General features: G+C 29.9%; 1 protein-coding gene across 1 annotated transcript; it reads right to left on the bottom strand.

Annotated features, from left to right (window-relative positions):
* Nucleotides 1-4,150: 4,150 nt before the first annotated feature.
* Nucleotides 4,151-9,005, bottom strand: LOC129953189 (uncharacterized). The gene is made up of 6 exons (XM_056066075.1): nt 8,812-9,005; nt 8,505-8,689; nt 8,229-8,435; nt 7,978-8,148; nt 6,370-6,423; nt 4,151-6,300 (listed from the first exon to the last, which is right to left on the bottom strand). Exons 3-6 carry the CDS (start codon nt 8,322-8,324, stop codon nt 5,170-5,172), a joined length of 1,452 nt encoding a protein of 483 aa, XP_055922050.1. The 5' UTR covers nt 8,325-8,435; nt 8,505-8,689; nt 8,812-9,005; the 3' UTR covers nt 4,151-5,169.
* Nucleotides 9,006-20,178: the final 11,173 nt, after the last annotated feature.

Consider the following 20,178-nt stretch of genomic DNA (forward strand, 5'->3'; position numbering starts at 1 on the left):
AAATCGTGGACATTGCGATTCAGTGTGAAAAACATAAAATGAGGGGATTGGGATACAGGTCAGAAAGAGGAGCAGGATCAAAATCAAAAATATAGGATCACGGGAAAGGTTTATGAATGAGTCGAAAATATAGGAATTGTATGTGATGAAGAGCAATTTAAGTCAGTTGGGAAAAAATGAACATTCGCTTAGCAAGCAAGTATGATGAAGATCAGTAAGAAACTGCGAAATCAATTATACCATGATGAATGTGAAATTCTTCATTAACGATGGTTTGCCAATAGCCAACATTAATAACTTTTAAAATTTTACCTAACTATTTTAATTTTTTATAAACTCAATATAAAAGATTTGAATTTCTAATTGCACAATTTCAATATTGTAAGTTTTTATAATTAACACAAAATACTTCCTGAGACAATAAAAGCTTAAAATAATAATGCCGATGGTATTGTCTTTTTCTCTTTGATTAAAATAACACATTCTTTATTTTATTTGCCAGTCCGAGTAGGCTACGGACATCGCAGTTGCGTCATATTTTCTCGTTTTCCTTAACTTGCCGGGAGATATCCAGTATTCCCATTACAACCAAGTATATGTTCACCGATAAAGTCACTTTTTGTTTCGACCGTCGTATGCCGTATTTGCTGCTAGTGTCGCAAAATGGAGAGATGTAGTCTGCACTAGAGTTTATATTAGAGCGAGAGAGAAAATATTCGATATGTTTAAAGTTTAAACTTAGTTTAAGATTAAGAAAAATACGAAAGGACTTAAGAAGGGAAACTGGTGACAATTAGTCTTAAAGTTTTGAATATCAAACAAAGAAGGAAAGATAGAGTTGTGTAAAGTATTCAACATTCTCGATGTGTGGTTAAAACAAGAATCTTTTTTTATTCTTGATGGTACGTCCAACCTCAAGACTACTCATTAGTGTAGTGAAAGTAATATTATTATTGTTTGAGGGGGGAAATGCAATTGGCAGAACATTGTTTGAAAAATTATGGGTAAGACAACGACAGGCATAAAACATTGAGGCCGTGTTCAAGCGACGTAATTGTTTCAGTTATTTTTCGATCGCCCACATTTTCAAAACCATTTTTTGGATCCAATCTAAAAGACTTAAACTTGTTTAAAGGCACCTGCCCAAATATGTAAGTGAATGCAGGCTTTGTAAATAACTGCCAGATCAGTAGGGGTAAAAATTATATTGCTGAGTATGGTTTAGTCTTGTCTTGCTAATTGCCGTCTAGTAATCCGTTGGGCCATCCTCGATGTCAGCTACTAGCAGTGATTATCAAGTATGTCGAAACAACTACATACGTTTTCATGAATATTCTCGACAACATTAATTTGCTTTTCTGGTTTTAGTTGTAAGGATTTCTCGTTATTTTGGTAGTCCTAATGGTCTTGCCTTTTCTAGTCAAACTATTGACAAGTTGCTTCCCACACCACTTGGAAGCCAGTTCATAACTGGAGACAGATTTTCTCTCGATTTGAGGTAAAAGAGACAGATTTTCTCTTGATTTAAGGTTCAATGTATTCCCCATTTTGGAAAAATAAAAAGTGAATTGAATGTTTCCGAAATTTGCAAACTTCGAACGAATAATATTGGAGACATTGTTGCTTGAACATGTTTTTATTCTAACAATCTTCATCTTTATATATCTTTTGTCTCTTATCACACACGACAGATATATTCCTTATTTTAGTGAACTCGTCCATGGTATTTGCTTATAAGCTAAAACGCACAGCTCTTCTCATTAGTTGATTAAATGCGTGCAGGACATTTGCGCACAAAGTTCATAAGTTAGCTTTTATGATGAATTCTATCATCAGTAAAAATTGAAAATCGAATCTGAAATATTTTACAGATCAGCGTTTATAGCAATCAGTAAATTCTTATTATCAAATTATTTATATCCATAGCTTTGTGCCTTCTTTTTCCTGTTGATTATCATTCATCACATTGCAATTATTTTTTTTTTCTAAAAATAAAGTACAAACATGTTCAAAAATGTAAAAACATTTTACTGATGGAATTTACTGAAAAGTAAAGTAAAATCATGCTGTTGAAAAGTATTTGATTTTTATTCGAGCATCGAAGAGGTTTTCATTCTTAGACGTTAGTACGGTTGCCTCTAGATGGCTGTTATCGTAGAATAGTGTCCACCATACAAAACACTATAACGTCACTAAAGATGAATTTTGAAATTTTGACAGAACTTATTTTCAATGTCTTCCAACAATGTTTTGGCTAATTTAGTTAATTGCATGTTTTCCAAATCGATGCCCCTACGCTGCAGGCCCTTTATATTAACAAATACTTACAAGTTTTCCATTGTACAAAGCTTATGACATTCCAAAAACGAGTTAAAAATAAATAAATTCGATGGCACAACAGTCCGTTGAGAACTAGAAACTAGGGGCTTACAACTCTGAACCTCGGGGTAATATTTTCAGGGATTGAGGGGACCTACAGCTCTAAGCTGAATTCGAACGGCTAATTTGAGAAAGCACTTTTCATAACAGGAATTACTCTTGGATGACTTGTCAACTCCTTGCAAGAGGCAATAGCCGTGAAATAAAAACTTTAGTGATAGGCAGGTCATTGGCAGTCCAACGCACTAACATGCCAAGGGTACTACCTAAAAATGAGTTTCCTGGTACAAAATTCCGCTTTTGGAATTGTTGTTTATAAAGTAGTAAATTTCATTCCGGTCGTGACGACTTTGGCATATTGAATAGAAATAATAGACTTTTAGGGGCCAGTTACATCTATCATTGAAATCAATTCGGAAAAATGTTTGAATCGATATTTAACTGTGTTTCCCTTCGATTAGAAATGCGAATTCTATAATATCGATTAGAAATCACAAGAACGATTTTTTTTGTGAAAAAAAGTATAATTGCACGTTTATTTTATTCTCTAAAAATGTATTTTTCTAATTTTCGGACGGAAATTCATTTTCCTGAACAGCTAATACTTTTATATTCAAAAATGAAACGAATCGTTCCACTGACTTGTGTTCCAATTTCACACAATTTCTATGCCAGATTTCTGTCAGTAAAATTTGTTCCGTGGATGTCAATCAGCAAATTTTTAATGATAGCTATGTATAAACGACCTGAAAGAAAAATTTCAATGTTTGTTTTCAATGAATAAAACCAATGATAATAATAACTGGCGCCTTAAGAGGCAATGTGCTTTACATCGTTAATATTGCAAGCTCAAGCGCAACACCCGAATATATCTATTTTCTATTCTGTCGCACTTTGACAAATGTCACTGCAGTTTTATTTGTTGTATTTCAGAATCTGTGTGTAGCAGCACAGCCTTCCCCTATGTTACTAAATTTATAAAAAAAAATCAGAAAAAAGGAAATAAACTTGTTCCTCAAGGCCCGATATTTGAAGCTCCATTACGTTTTGCAAGTTTTAAGGTCATGCTTTATGACACGTGACAGCGTAAAATAAATTAAAGTCGGTAAGAAGCCTGTCAAAAAGTTCTAAAAGCTGTTGTTCTTAAAAAAATTTGATTTCTATGTAAGAATAAGACACAGGATTAAAAAAAATTGTATATGTATACGAACTATCTTTTATTAATACAGAACAGAATAAACAAAACAAACTTACTTAAAGGTATATTGTCAAATTTGAATACTATAATTAAAAGTGTACCTATGTTTATAAATTTATAAATATATTAATTTGTTTCCAAAAAAAAAAATAATTTTAAAATTTTATTTAATCTCAATTCTAAAATCATAACTGTCGTATCATATTCTTCTTTTGAAATGTATTTATTTTTTAGCTTTTAGCCATTTCCAGTTAACTTACGTTAATCATTATGATAATTTAATGTTTGATTAAATTTTTACTAAGTTCATAAGCGAATATGTTTTTTGTTAGAATCACAAATTTAATTGTCCCTAAATCAAAATACTAACTACAGTTTTGAAAATAAAAATTGTGTATGGATATAAGCTTTTCGTTCGCTAAAAAGGGAAGTAAGTGACCAAACAAATAAGTTTGGTGTAAAAGGAATGGTACAGTTTCCGGGAATTATATCAACGGGATGCATATTCATATTATTGATCATTAATTGGCAAGTCGGTTTAAGCTTTCATCGAAACTTTTGTGTCATTATCAAGGAATGTGTGACAGTTTATGTCAAAGTCTGAAGTTTAAATGGATCACAAAGAAAATGGGCAAGTCCAGACGACATGAGGGACTTGAAAGTAAGGCTAGTTTCTAGTATCTGACTGGCCAGCGGCCAAAAAATTGCTTTCCCATTAAGGTAAATTTAGTGGAAAGTTGACTGAAAAAAAGTCAAGAAAAGTCTCCCTAACTATCAACACAAGTCAACTTATGTCAAAATAAGATCATGTTTTTTTATTCAACTGAAAGCTGAACTTTATTATTCTATGAATTATTTATTTTCTGCACAATTGCCTTTAACATTTGGTGTAAAAGGGTTCTTGTAAAATTGAAAAAAAAAAATAAGTAATATTTCTTTACAATACAAGTCGCTAAGGACTTGTAGCATGGCTGAGTATTGTGTTTTGTAGACAATAATTGCCTTGATAGTTTTTGTACGATGAACTGAAGGTTTAGGTTAGAATAAAACTGTAAGTTTAAAATGTATGTTACTTGAAAAGTTAACTAGCTGCCTTTGTCAAAATTTTCGTTCAAAGAATGCAATTGACTTGCAAATAAAGTCCCTTATGTTGTCTGAACCTGCCCAAAAGCAGATGACATAAATGTTAAGAACAGTCATGATACAACAAAAATGAGTACGCTGTTAATTAAAACAAAATTTAAAAATTATATGTGCAGCAAGTTGATTGTAGCATAAATTGAAATAGGAATGAATATTGATAAGTGCAGTGCATTTTTTTGTTATTTATGATCTACTGAATTGTATATAAGATTGAAATATTTTTATAAAAAAATTATTGGTAAAAAACAATGAAATAGAAGAAAAGTGATCCCATGCCTATAAAATGATATGTTTGCCCTTTAGGGACGTATTTGTACCAAATTCTTATAATGTTCATATATTTCTAAACAATGAAAATACTTAAAATTTCTTTCAAATATTCACACCTAATTAATAATTTAAAATAAAATTTAATAAAAAAAAACATTCCACTAAACAATTTAATGTGATTAATGTGCATTACCTTCACCCGAATGACTGTGATAGCTGAGCAAAGTGCCAGCATGATTAGGTTTTAATTCGTGGGCATTAACATCCAATTTCTCTTCGTGAATTCTATCGGGTTCAATGACTAGAGCTCCATGTGGCCCACGAGCTAGATGTCCATGCGATGAGACAATATTATCGTTAACGTGATGCTGATGTAAATGCAAGTGTGATGAATGATGCAAGTGATTATGAGCGTCTAGTTCTGGTGATTGTTCTTGTTCTTGGTCTTGATCTTTTTCATGATGCTTTTCTTTCCTTGTTGAAGTAACCGCAGCAATTGCTGCATCCTTTTCCGTCGAAACGATTTCATGGGGGAGTATTTCTGCATCATGGTGGCTCTCAGAACTTTCAGTTTTTTCAGCTTCTTTCTCGGATTTTTCATTTCCTTCGTTCATGGAATGTTTGTTGTCTTCTTCTCGAATGGTAATTTCACTAGATGCTGGGTTTTGAATCCACAAAGCAAGGGGAACGCGGTGTTCTTGTGATGAATCTTCTTTACCGATAATAGAAGTAGCATCACCAATTACTGGGGAGTTCAAAGCTTCTGGAACAGAAACTTTTACAGCATCGCTTGCCTCGACCTCATCAGCAATAGCAGGAATATCACCTTTTAAGTGCTTAGGATATTCGAACTTGAGAAGGATCTCAGTAAGCCTCGTTGTGTTCAAATCGGTCTTATTGTTTTGCAGTGTCTCAATAAAATCAATGATGTTCTTAGCGTTACCCTTGTGCTTAATTGGATCTTGCATAACATTAAACAAATCAAACAACTGCTCCTTATCATGGTTAGAATTGTTCACTTGAATGTTTCGCAGCAAAGTTATCAGCTTATGATTGAGCAACGAATGCATCTTCTTTGAATGATCATTTTCCGGATTATTTGGATTCGACTCGCTTAGACGGGATTGCAAGACATCCAATAATTCAGCATCAGCACTTTGTTGCAAGTAGAAATCTTCATTGTTTTCAGGAAATTTCGCCAAGCCGATACTACCTTTCTCGCACGAAGTACATGAACAATTGTGGATTATTTGAACATGTTTAATTAGCTGTGATGGTGTGTCATCGTTTTTATTACACTGCAAAGTTATCTATGTTTTTGTGTTGAAAAATTGTAGTTTTAATATTGTATTGTTATTGTACTCCAGATAAATCTCTACCTGATGCCAAGTCGTGTCCGAGGGCTGACAGCTGTCACAATATGGAACGATTACCTTCAATTTGTTTGAATAAATGAAAAAAATAAAAATTAATTTAGATTATTTGGATTTTCGTTTACTTAGAACAGGTATTTAGACTTGTTCTGCGAAATTTTTTACTCTGCTATGAATTTTAAAATAAAAGATCCTACAAAATTGGTATGCAGCAGTTCAAATTTTTAAAATATTCTGTTAAGTAACTTTGAAAACAAAGTACGAAAGTAAATTTTGAAAAATACATATTTATACTTAATGACAGATCTTATGCAAAATTTTGGAGCGCTGAATTCCAAAAATGTTTTACTTAGCCGACCATTAATACATCTTATAGCAAATTTTATAGCAGACCTAGCATTCCGAATACCAAAACTACAATTCATTTAAGACTTCTTTAAAGCTAATAAATACAGAAGAACAGAACAAAAAATCTTGCCAATGGGCTTGATTTAGAATTTCAAAAACCTTATTGGCGGTACGCACTTCTATAAAATAACTAAGTTACGGGCTCGTACTCTAATATTGCTATTTATATTTTGACCTTGAAATTTTGAATAAAAAAGGAGTTGTTAAATTTTCAATTTACCATGAGCATCGGCCCAGAATGTAAGATTGCAAATAACTTCATAATCAAAAGCAAGATGAAATTGAGCATGGGAAGAAGTTGTGATGAGAGCATATTAGTTTTCTTCACACAGCGATGAAAAAAATAATAGAAACAATCTTAACTTGAAAATTGGGAAGAGTATAAACAAATTTAAAAATATTACAGCTTAATCAAATTGTTAAACTTAAACAAGAGGAAAAAATCTCTTAAGTATTTCCCAATAATTTTCCCTGGAAAAAACAATAAGAACTTGTATGAGTTATTCGATTCCTTATCTTACGTGAATCCTTTTTATTTCATTTCGATATTTGGAGTCCATATTGAGTCCACAGCACAAGTTTTTATTTAATTTAAAAGAAATTACCTAGCTTCAGATGGTGATAAGACACTTACAAAAACTCATAGTGCTTAAGTCAAAATCCATAACTATCATCTCTGTGTATTTGGGATCGAACTTCCTTCGACATGATTTTTTTCCATCTTTTCTGAACAAATTTGTCTTTCGTTTTTCTAAATAGACTCAAGTAACTCCAAATTCGATCCGAAATACACGGACATGATAGTGAAGAATTTTGTTTAGTTTTTTCATTGTTTATATTATTTTTTGCGTCACTGTATATCTTGAGAGATACAAAAGGTAGGAAGATAATCGAATGAAATTAATTTTGCTTAACCTTACACTATAAGTTCGCATCTAGCCAGTAAGTAAGTTGTAAAAATATAAGTAAGTTAGTTTTCATAAATGTTCGTATAGCTTGAAGACAGTTTTAAGATTAATAAACAAAAGTTAACTGAATGGGCTTTACAAACCATGATAAATTTTTCACTTTTTCATGATTGTCCAAACAATTTTTAAAAAAATGCCGAAAACGGTTACCTTTAGTGGTTTTTCAATTTTTATGAATATACAAGAACTCTGTGAATATCTGATGTGCATTTTTGTATTGAAATGCTTTATTTTTTACCTCTCCCGGATCAGATGGTTCAGTATGTGGTATCGAATAACTAAAACATGCCCCAACACAAACGTTATTATCAATCTCAATAGATGTACATCCCGGATAGCTTATGACTTGTTTAATTGTTGTCGTCTTGCACCACGAATGTTTATCCGGATATAAGACAATGTTATGAACCTACATACAAAATATAGGTACATTCAGGAATACATTTTTGAATGCAAATCAAGATCAAGATCAAGATCAAGGGCCCTTACCTTATGTTCGCGATAGGCCTGAGTTATCAACAATATTTGCACAAACGTCAATCCAAAAATTATTGCTTTAGTCGTCGCAATAGCAGCATTATTCATTTCGTTTACAATTTCAATTAAAATACTTCAAGTTTATAAAATTCTGTAGAATATGCTTTGAATTTATCCAAAGCCTTTGATTGTTATACCGTTCAATATATTATAATTCCTCTGTTTAAAAACAATAAAAACATAACAAGTTTCTCCTTATTGCACATTCACAAAACTCTTATGAACTACCTCACAACAAGATCATCTGGATAAGCGTTAGGTCGGTCAAATACTAAATCTAAAAAAAAAAAATGAAAACAAAAATATCTAATAGGTATTTGTGTTTACGCCACCGAGCCTCCAACAACATTGACAACAACGACGAGTACGTAGATATATGTATGCGCGAGAATCGCACTTTCACGTTATAACACCTGTTGGCAAAATTTACAATTGTAAATTATATTGCTACAACTTCCAGTTAGTTTATTTATTTATTTTGTTTGCATTTCTTGAATTCTATTTTTATGTAGATACTTTCGCAACTCGCACTTACCTAACCTTACCTACCGCTACCGCTACCAACCAGCTACATTCAGCTCCAGTGTCCAATCACCGCTTTTTCAGGGCGGGCGGTCGGTGGTGATCGTGGTGATCTTGGTGATCTGATCGTGGAGGACGGGTGGAGGCTGGAGGTAGAATGTGATAGAAGAGAACAAACAGAAAATTGTAAAGTTGGTGAAGTGTTGTGATTTTTTAACGTAGTCGATCAATAGTTGTTGCTGTTGTTATAATCTTATAATAATTATGACCTACAAAAACAATTCTCTCATCAAATAAGCTTCGTCTTTTTATTATTTTTGTATACCCCCTTTTCTGACTTAGTCCGTGAATTCCATTACCTTTATTTTTAATTAGAAATTTTAAAATACAAAACAACTTGTATTTTTTTTACGTTTAAAAGATACATAGTAGTAAAAACTTGTTCAATAGGAAATTGCCTTCTTCTTTCTGGTTTTTAACTTTCAATGCTTCTTAACTTGCACTTAACAACTATAGTTTACTTCTTGTAGATATAGAACTAAAAACAGTGGTGGCCAAAATAATAGGAGTAAAATTCTGTTACTATAATTTTTCCACAAAAGTCTTAAAAAATTTAAAAAAAAACTAGGATGCCATCCACACTGATAACTTGACATTGGTAGCTGTTTAAAAATGTTCAAATGGTAGTTTTTGCAACAAGGTAGTTTAAGCTTTTGTATGTAAAGATGTCTTGGAGGAGTTAAATTAATATATTCTTATAGGAAATCACTGTCTTTTAATAATTCAAAATATCAAACACAATGGTGCAAAATTTTAAACAATGTATTTTCAAGGGTTTAACAATTTACTAGTTAGCAATTTGCTAAATATTTAACAATTTACTAGGGGACTCGAATATTGTAAACCTTTCTTTCCGTTTTGCTAGCTAGTAAATTGGTAATTGGCTTTTATTAAAAAGCGAGCATCCAAAGATGTCTAAAAAGTGACAGTTGGAATTCCCAACTGAAGACCTGACCGTTTCATCCAATGCTATTATAAGAACAATTGTACAGATGTCAAAATTGCTAAAAGTTATAGTAGCAAATTGTTGAGAAATAGTAAGATATTAAAATCGTTTAAAATTAGGTAAATCATTTCTTGAATTTCTATTGTTATTAAATTGCTAAATTTATTAAATCGTTTAAAATTGTTGCGACAATATTTCTATGGCATAAAACAACTTGGAACCCAGTATCTTCATATATTCTCAAGATGTTAAACAAATTTTTAGTACTTTTTAATATTTCCTGTTTCAGGTTCTTATTTCAATTTTTTATAGCTTTAAAACATTTTAATAACATTTTTTATTGACGAATTGAAGAGAGTTTAAACTCAATCATTTTTTGACATTAGGGGATTTTTTGCACGTTTCCGTTTCCATTTTTTTTTTGGAAAAAATGCCAATGGAATTTTTATCAAAAAGTAAACACATGTCAACAATAATGTTTTTGGAAGAATCAAATAATTTTAAAGTAAATACACTCATTTCTTTGGAGACATTTTTTACCAAAATTTTAGTTGTATTTTTTGAAAGTTTTTATTTTTTATAAAAAAAACTGTCAATTGGTTTTTATACATTTAAAGGCAGCAATATTATTTATTTCAGAGATATTTAAGTAGAAAATAAATATTTACCAATGTTCAATGTTCTGAAAAAAAAATCTTCTAAAAAGATATTTTAAACATTATTTTTCGTTATATACATTTTTTTTAAAATTATTATCTATTCTTTTTGTTTGCATTCTATTTCGTCTCAAAATTATTATTATTAATTATTATTTTATAATACCTATCGCATAACATCAAATTACATGTCCTTGAAGCATGATACTATTGAAGTCGCTAGATTTATTGGTTCGTAATGTATTTGGGGTTGAACCAAATTTTTTTCAAATTGCTGTACTAAAAAAAAGTCCCGCTCAATTGTTTTAAAAGTCCTGTTTGCATATTTCCGCTTTATTATCCATGTACAAAAATTTATGTAAATTCTATTTTTTTTGCTAGTTCTTGAAATATGGACGATAAAAATAACCTCCAGAACGTACAGAAAAGTCCTTTTTGCATCTTTCCGCTTTATTATCTATGTACAAAAAATGAATGTGAAGTCGATTTCTTTTCTTGTTCTTGAGATATGGACGACGAAAAACCTCCTGAACTTAAGGACGTACGTACACACGCAAACACAGACATCTCCTTAAAAATCTTTGACAAATCGGACCGATTACAAAAACTTCATATAAGAAGTAAAAAATTATCACATGTATTGTAGTTAATATTTTTTCTAATTGTTAATGTGAATTAAAAAAAACATTTCCATGCATCTTTTTTCTGGCCAAAAAAATAAGAATGAATCAGACATAATGTTTTCCAATATTTGGAGGTACATACGTTTCTTTGGTCATAATATTTTTGGTCCAAAAGATAGGGCCTACTCCATTACAAGACAAACACCCCAACATTTTTTACGGAGTGTCTAGGGTTTATTTCTTCATTTCCAACGACAAATCTGTTTTTATCAAGATGGTTGTTGCAAATGGACAGTTGGACACTTAATGGCTTCTTTAATTATTTTCGCTAGAGGATTGGTGAATTTTTCTTTGGATATTAAATTCGAAGACCCAACAATAGTTTCCCAGAAATATTGCAAACTTACAGTGCAGTGATATTATCTTGTCCGCTGAAGCAAATAAAAATAATGGCGCTTTGGAAAATACTTACAGACATTTTTCAGTGACTCTGGAAAATTTTGACAACAAATCCAAAAGTAACAGTACATTTCTAAACAAACATTTGGAAAATTTATTGATTCATTCTTATTACTTTGGCTCCCACTGTATTTCGCGAAAGACATGAAGCGAGTTTGCAAAAATATAAAACTAAAAACAAAACAAAAACTTCGAGAAGGAAGGTGGTAGGAAACTCGTAACATTAGTTCGTAGTCTTGTGGCGAAGTACCTATATAAAGCTTACCTTACAACCTAACTGAGAATACCACTTTATTATTGTGCAGCATATAGCCCGCTAAGAGTATCTCATTCTTTACCCAGATTTATCTGGTATACCTATTTGTAGGTAGTTTTAATAAGAGCCATCGCCGGAGCTGAAGGCCACAGCATCCCAAAATTTATTAAGAAGAAAACATGAGCGATAGGGAGTGGTAATAGTAGGTTTAGGTATAGAAAAGATAACCTGCATAATTGATGGACAACATTTTATTCCAACTTCGGTTTTCTTCAGAAAAATACATACATATGCAAATTCTATTGGAATTAGATACCTTTGGTTCGTTTATATTAAGTTGACTTAAATATCGTATTTTAATTTGCAACATGTGAATGTGAAGCTTTTGATCTTGATGTTTTTTTATCTGATTTAAAGCTGAAGCTTGGGGTATGAGGATGAGATGCGGTTGAGCTCTGTTTGCTTTTTCAATCTTAAGATTTCCACCAAGGTTTTTTCCAAAAGCAGATGTTTCTCCCTGAGGTTCTATGATTTTGCGGTTTTTCGAGGTGACAGAGCTGATAAAAATTGTAATTGGTAGAAACTTTTGGTTTTTTTTCATTGATATAAGGGCTTAAAAAAGCTGAGGAAATGCCACACGATGTTTGTGATCGAGTTTGTTCATTTATCAGATTCATCCTCCAAGGTAAACCTATTTCGACATTTAAATTATCATCGACGTAAAATGTGTTTGCTTCTATTCTTCCCGTGTTTTCTGAGATAAGATAAAATAATAGAAATATGTACTTGATGTTAATTCAGCGTTCGATGAGTCTATGTATACAAAAGGTTAAATGTATTTTGCTGCTGAACTGGTTAAATTTTTCACACTATAATGGTTAAATGCTCATTTTTCTAAAGACGCTAGATGCATTTATAAATATTTTTTGAAAGCGCAAAAATATAAAATGCAAACAAAAAATAAAACATATTACTTCTGGTAAGCCATGAAATATGTATGTACATATTTGAACACATGAATTTCATAACCTTCTTGATCTGCCAGAAAGTCTACATCTGCAACCATAAGCCATCCCTTTAAGAAATAGGAAAAGTTTACATTTATTTGTCCAATCATTTTGTTTTTCTGGAATGAGTCGCACATCCTTATAAGTGTTTCAACTTTTAAATATTAATAAAGGGCCAGTTATAGCTATCATTAAAATCAATCCGGGCAGTTTTTAACTGCACATAGGATGTTATTGTAATCGGTCTGATTTGTCGAATTGAAAATTTTACATTTCTCGACGTCGACGTCCCTAGAATCCAAATCAAAGAATTTTTGAGAGATGTTTGTGATTGTATGTCATATCTCAAGAACTAGAAAAGATTTCGACTTCAATTAATTTTGATATAGAGAAAATTTTGATATACAGAAAGATTCAGAACATATTTTAAATTTTGTGATACTGACTGCGAACTTAGTGGTGTCTTTAGGCGTGGGCCCGGTGGGCCAGGGCTCAGGGCCCCACAATTATTTGGCCCCCAAATCCAAAAACTCAAAGTGAATCTATACAAGAATTATATAGAAATCGAAATAAGGTTAGCAGACAGTAGCAGAAAAACAAGTTTCATTTTACTCTCCGTTCCCTTGAAATTTTCATCCGCAACATCTTAAACTTCTGGCAACTGTCCCATGTTTTCAAAATGTATACCTATTCAAGAGCAAAAGTTGGCTGACACAATCTTGACAATTCTGAAAAATCATGATATTTCAATAGAGGATTGTAGAGGACAAAGCTATGATAATACGTCTAATATGTCGGAAAAATATTCTGGTTTGCCACCAAGATTAAAGGAGAAGTGCGAATTTGCTACCTTTGTACCTTGCCCATTCTCTTAATTTAGTAAGCCTTCATGCGGCTGGTTGTATGCAGGAAGCAACAAATTTCTTTAGAGTGTTCCAAATATATACAACTTTTTTTTTGCTTCTACCCATCGCTGGAATAAATTGAATGAATGTTTAGTTTCACATAGAGTTCTTAAAAGCCTTTCTGAAACAAGATGGTCATGGTTATAAGCAAATTACTGAAGCCTTGACATCTATCTTTAGAGATCCAGAGCAAGCTCCAGACACAGCCTGTCTAATAAAATGTCAAAACTGGAGTTCATCATTTTAACAGAAACTTGGAGCACAATATTAGAAAGAATTCACAAAACCAGCAAGAGCCTTCAAAGAGAAACAATAACGATTGACGTTGCTGCCAATTTGCTTTGTTCACTATGTTCTTTTATAAATGATCAAAGGGAGAAATTTGATATATTTGAAGTGTTTTTTTTTTTTTTTTTTTTTCTAATTCATTTTTATTTATTCAATCTTAAACCTATCTTAAAGCTAGACAAAAATTCATAAAACTAGCCTAATTATCCATAATTTACAACTAACTTAATGGTCCCATACGGACACTCTAAGTTAAACTATAACACTTAAAACTAATGCCTTTCGGCCCTAAGATCTATTTTACTTCATTTAAATTTTTTTTTTTTTTTTTTTTTTTTTTTTTAAATATATTTGAAGTGTGTGCCAAAATTCAGAATCCGGATGCTAATTATAAAGACTTGATGCAACGAAAAATAGTACGAAGTTCACGTGCCACCTATTTTGATGGTCCTGCAAAATTCGCCAGTTAATTGAGAAAGAAAAGTTGAAAATATAAACGTTTTTTTTTCAATTATTGACGTTATTACTTCCAATTGCAATTAAAAATACGATACAATTGTTTGGCTTTTTTTTGTCGATTCCAATATTTGACTTCAGTGGAGTTGCAAAATTCTTGCAAACAGTTTTCAAAAAAATACCATAGAGATGTTAATGCAGAAAAACTTGAGGTTAAATAAAGATGTAAATGAAGATCTTATTACAATATCAAAAGTGTAGAGTCTAAATACAGTGGATGAAATTGGGAACTCATTTCCAAATGTAGAAACTGCCTGTAGATTTTTTGAAATTGAATTTGATGACTTAATTCATGATTTCGCGACTGAAAAAGTCAGAAAAGTATGCCTTTGATAATATTTTATTGTATACTTAAATTTAAATATATATATTAAGGAATAAACTTACATACAATTAAAACAAATATATAAGAAATCAGCAAAAAAAAACAATTAAAATTATCAAAAATCAACTGTAAAAAAAATGTTCAATCATTGAACGTAAATTAAAAAAATTATAAAAGTATAAAAAAATATGTTTTTTAGTCCTTGAAAAGCAAAAATATTTATGTATATATACAATACAGAAATTTATTTTAAAATTATTTTCTTAACCTTAAGAATAAAAAAAATATATTATACCTACTTTTTTTGGCCCCCAAAAGTCTAAAGACGTCCCTGTCCGAACTGATTTCATCTCATAGAAAACATAGTTTTCGGCATTCAGTAAATTTTGTATAAAAATTTAACAGTAAAATTTAAAATTAAAATCTGCAAAAAATAGTACGCAATATTGGAAAAAATTCATATTCGATTATCGATATCACGTGAATAAATGAATGTATTGATTGCAAAATGGTTTCATTGTTATATTTTTTAACATTATGTTATTTTGTTCCTTTTGGAATCATTAAGTTCGTTATTTTGGAATTCCAGTACAGTGAGAAATTGCTAACAAAACGATCCGCAGTAGCCAGATTTTTGTGTTTAAGAATTGGTACAACTGAAAGAAGATCTGTCAGAATAATAATAAAAAAAACACACAAATAGAAAAGTTTTGCAAAAATTAAAATTAACTTAGCAAAAAAAGAATTTTCAAGAAAAAATGGTAAGAAAACATCTGGAAATTGGATTCTATAAAAAAAAGTTCATTTAACAATGGCTTCCAGGAGGGGGTTTGTTCGTAGACTACTACATTAACATGTGGTGTTGAAGCGATCTTCAAGCTCGCCTCCATTTTGTATATACCTGAAGCGAGTTGAAATGAGCTTGATTCGACTCTAATCCCGTCGGGGATCGGAGTCGAGTATAAATTTGTAAAGAAAAACCTGTGCGGAGGAGTTGGTTTTGCAGATAATGCATTATGGTCTGTTTATTTGCATGTGAGTGTACAAAAAATATAGTTTTGTTTTAATCAATTTAACTTAATCTTTTTAAATCTTCTTGTCCAGTGGAAACACCATGAAGATTTATTTAATCTAAACTGAGATAATCCTTTGGTGGAAACATAGCAAAACATAAATATCTTTTCTATTGTTTTCTCTTGCAAAATAAGCCCAGTTAGTCCATTTTCATTAACAAAACTAAATAATATCAACAGTAAAGATTGATTTGTTTCCCCAATGAAAAAAATACACATGATTAAAAAGTCTGGAACCGCACTTGGTCAGTAGAACTGCTAAAATTAGGTTAAGTCAGTCGCAGAGGGTTCAAGAAATTCGCTCAAAGCCACATACTCAAAGTTCAAACCACAAATAATCATTTATGCTAAAACCTTCAAACAAAGCTAAGAGTGTTAATATTCATATGGAAGTTGTGAAAGTGATCCTGTTGTTTATAGGACTGCGGATTTATAAATAAAAACAATTTTTACATACTTGAGTTTTTTTTTCTTCATTTTATTAGATTCTTATTTATTTTTCTGTGTTTAGTAAACTATGACAAAAATGCTATCTTCAAAATTTTTATTTTTCAAATTATATTTGAATAGGTCTGTTTTTTATTTTTTCTGTTTTAATTTAAAATTAAACTTGCAAATGTTTAAGAATTGCAAATAAATAATATAATTATATATTTTCGTCTTCTGTATTACATTTTCTATATGTATGTATATTGATGACTTTTTTATGCTTCTAGTGTTTTTATTTTTTTGGTTTGTGTTCTTTTATTTCCAAATGCATATAAAGCAATCCCAGGCGCTCTATTTTCATCTCTCCTTTTTATTTAATTTAATTATATTATAACCTTTTAACTTTAAAAACTGATTTTTATTTCAAAGAATTTTTAGTTGTTTATTATTTTTCTTTTAATTGATTTTATGTATGTATTGACAATCATTTCTTTATCAACAATTGTTGAAATTAAAATAATAAATGTTGTATTTAAAATGTCTGTCATTACTACCATTTTCAATTTCAACTAAATTTTCTATGTGTGTGTGTATTATTTGTATGTATTATATTTTTCTTATATCTTTTTGTTTTTTAAATATTTCAAGTAAATATACCTTCTTTTTTAATCATCCTCAGCGTTTTTTTTGTAATTTTTCATATATATCTTTATTTTTTAAATATAATTTAATTTGAATAGGCACTAGATATCATTTTTTAAATATAATTTTCTTTCTTACTTATAATTTTAAATTCAATTTAAAGAAAGGCAAACAGATCCGTTTATTCAAAATTTATAAAAAAAATCCAAAGTCTGTTGTGTGAAAGGTAAACAATAAAATATTTTAATAAAATCATCAAATGAAGGGGGAGGGTTCAAAAATGCAAGAGAAAATACAAATATTTTGTTGTTTCAATTTTTGTTTTTTGCATGCAGGTTTAATTATGTTTTTTAATTATTTTTATTTTTCAAAATATTATTGAGATTAAGATTTATAGTAATTACACCAGTATTGTTGTTTTTTTTTTATCAAGTTTCATCTTTTATTTTTTTTAAATACAATGAGTATTGTTTTTGTTAGAAAAATGCTATTCTAATCTTAAAGTTTTAATTCAAAAATCATTGAAGTTTGACTTTTGAAATAAAGTATACTATTGTTATTTGTTCTATTAAAATTTCTTTTAATTTAGAAGGTGTTAGTTAGACTTGTTTAGATTTTAGATTTTTAGAGATTTGTTTCAATATAATTTTTGTCTGTGGTTAATTTTATTAAACTCAATAATGAGTGGTGTGATATTTGTTTTTGTTTTAATATATGTATGTAGCAACGAGATATTTAATCACTGCAGGTGTGCAGGCCCTAGTTCACACAGGACTTTAGCTACCTTAAGTAAGTAGGTGTGCAGAATAAACTTGGTAACCTCTTGAAGGCTGCAAAAAGAAACTATGGTGGTGTATTCTTTAAAATTCTTTTTTTGTCAACATTTACCACAAAATCAAGTGTAAGAATTCGAGATTGAAGATAAAGATTACCAAACAAGCCACAACTACATAAATTATCGTGATTTTGAAGAATTCTTGCATCTAGGATTGAAGTTTGCATTATTTGAAATGCAAAAGAAATTTTTTTCTCTTTCATCATATTAAATTATGTGAATTGGTTAAGGTATTTTGTGGATTTCGAAAATACAATTTGTTTTACTTTTATTGTAAGACAAATTCAAAAATATCGAATGTTTAAATTGTTCGTCTACTTATGTCGGAAAAAAAGAATGATTTAAAATAAAATGTTGAATGCTGTTTTTCTTGCAATCGGTATTTCAATATGCTATGCCTTCATACCGGAAGTCCGCACACAATAAATTTTCTTTTGCTTTGATTCCGTGTTTTATATACATAATAGATATGTATATATCTAAATTATTTTTTAATGGCGGAATTGCGAATGATAGATTCTGCACTAGAATAAGAATACTATGAAACATTCGAGGACATTATTATAAATTTAATTTTTTTGGGATAATTAGGAAATAATTTATATATTAAATTTTAAAAATTCACAGTATTATATAATATAAGATAGATTCTCTATCATATTTACTTTAATTAACATTTAGCAATTTTGATGTATTTTGTTATATACTTTAGAATATTTTGTTGTTATTTCATTTAAATATGACCTCGAAAAATAATTTTAATTTATGTGTTTAATTTTATGGAAATTTGTGTGTTTTTCCTTTCTTTATTGCGTCAGTTTGTTAATATAACTAGTTTATTTTTGTTCCATATTATATTTTTGTTTTTGTTGTTAAAATTTATTTAATAATAGGTAAATTAAACTATATGCTTATTTTTCGTTAACATTTAAAGAAGCTCAATGGTTTTTATTTTTTTATTTTTTTACTTATATATACACATACAAATGAATAAATCTGTCAATCTATTTGTTGTTAAAATTGATTACTTATGTACACATACATCTGCTTTTTGCATTTTAATATGTATCAATACCTATTACTATAGTTTTTAGAGTACATACTATCAAAGGTACGTACTTTTTGAGTTCTAATAATAAGTAAAGTAGGTATATTGCTAGCGTGTTTTATCCAATTTAAGTATTTTTTAATTTAAGTTTAAATTCAAATTTTAAACATTTTGACTATTATAATACTATTCTATGTACATCCATATAGAACAACTCTAACAATTTTTTTTAATGTATTTATTAGTGTATTTATAAGCATAATAACTGTTTTTCTTGTTGTTATTATGTTATTAGTTTCAAATTTGCCAGACCTCTAAAAACAAAAAAAAACAAAGATTGGAAATATATTTTTCTTAATATAAAATTCTCTATAAACTTTGTTTATAACTTTTCATAAAACATGGTTTTAAAACTGCAGACATAACTGAACGTTAAACGATGCCTGTTGTGTTAACCCAGGATAAATATAAGGCAATAATGTTCACATGACAATGATACACATCCCCTCCCCCCAGAAAATGAATTTAAAGTGTAAATTTGTAGTATAGATTCCAGGTGGTAATTTAAATGGTATCAATGTCCAAGGCTTTGAATTTAACACTGCAAAGCTAGCATTGATTTTCTACATTACAACCAATCAGTAGCATTTTTTAAAGTTAATTGTAGTAGCTATCATTGGAAACAAAATTGACTGACTGAAATCCGAAATCTGTCAAGGGAATTTTTTGAGTTGAAATACAAATCAATCCAACGGATCGGTTCATTTTTGACATAATAGAATCAGCTCTTCAGGAAAATGAATTTCTGTCAGGAAAATAGAAAAAATACTTCTTTGAGTGATATGATTTCCAATTCTGATCAAACGGAAACACAGCGAAATTCCTATGTTTACAATTTTTTCGGGTTGATTTCAATTATAACTATAACTGCCCCTTCTTCGGCAGTTGATTACGAGAATATAATTCATTCTGATTAGCTTCATGCAAATACAAAATTAGTTCAGATTTTTCATCCAATGTAGTGTACAAATTCCGGCCTTAAAGGACACTGATCTTGACGCTGTGTTCTGTATTCACAGTGAATACATCAATCATTTACAAATGATAGCATTTATAGATTTTTTTTTTATGATTACTTGACTCGAAGCTCTCCTTAAAGTTGAAAAATGAAGAGGATTGTCGCAGATTAGAACAAAAATATAATTTAACTCTCTTGCTGTATTTTGTGTAAATAAATAAATACATACTACAAAAGGGTAAGTATTATGTTTTTATTAAAGCTATTTAAAGGCAAAAACATATTAAATTTGTC

The sequence above is a fragment of the Eupeodes corollae genome, chromosome X, assembly GCF_945859685.1.
Source record: "Eupeodes corollae chromosome X, idEupCoro1.1, whole genome shotgun sequence".
Taxonomy (NCBI): domain Eukaryota; kingdom Metazoa; phylum Arthropoda; class Insecta; order Diptera; family Syrphidae; genus Eupeodes; species Eupeodes corollae.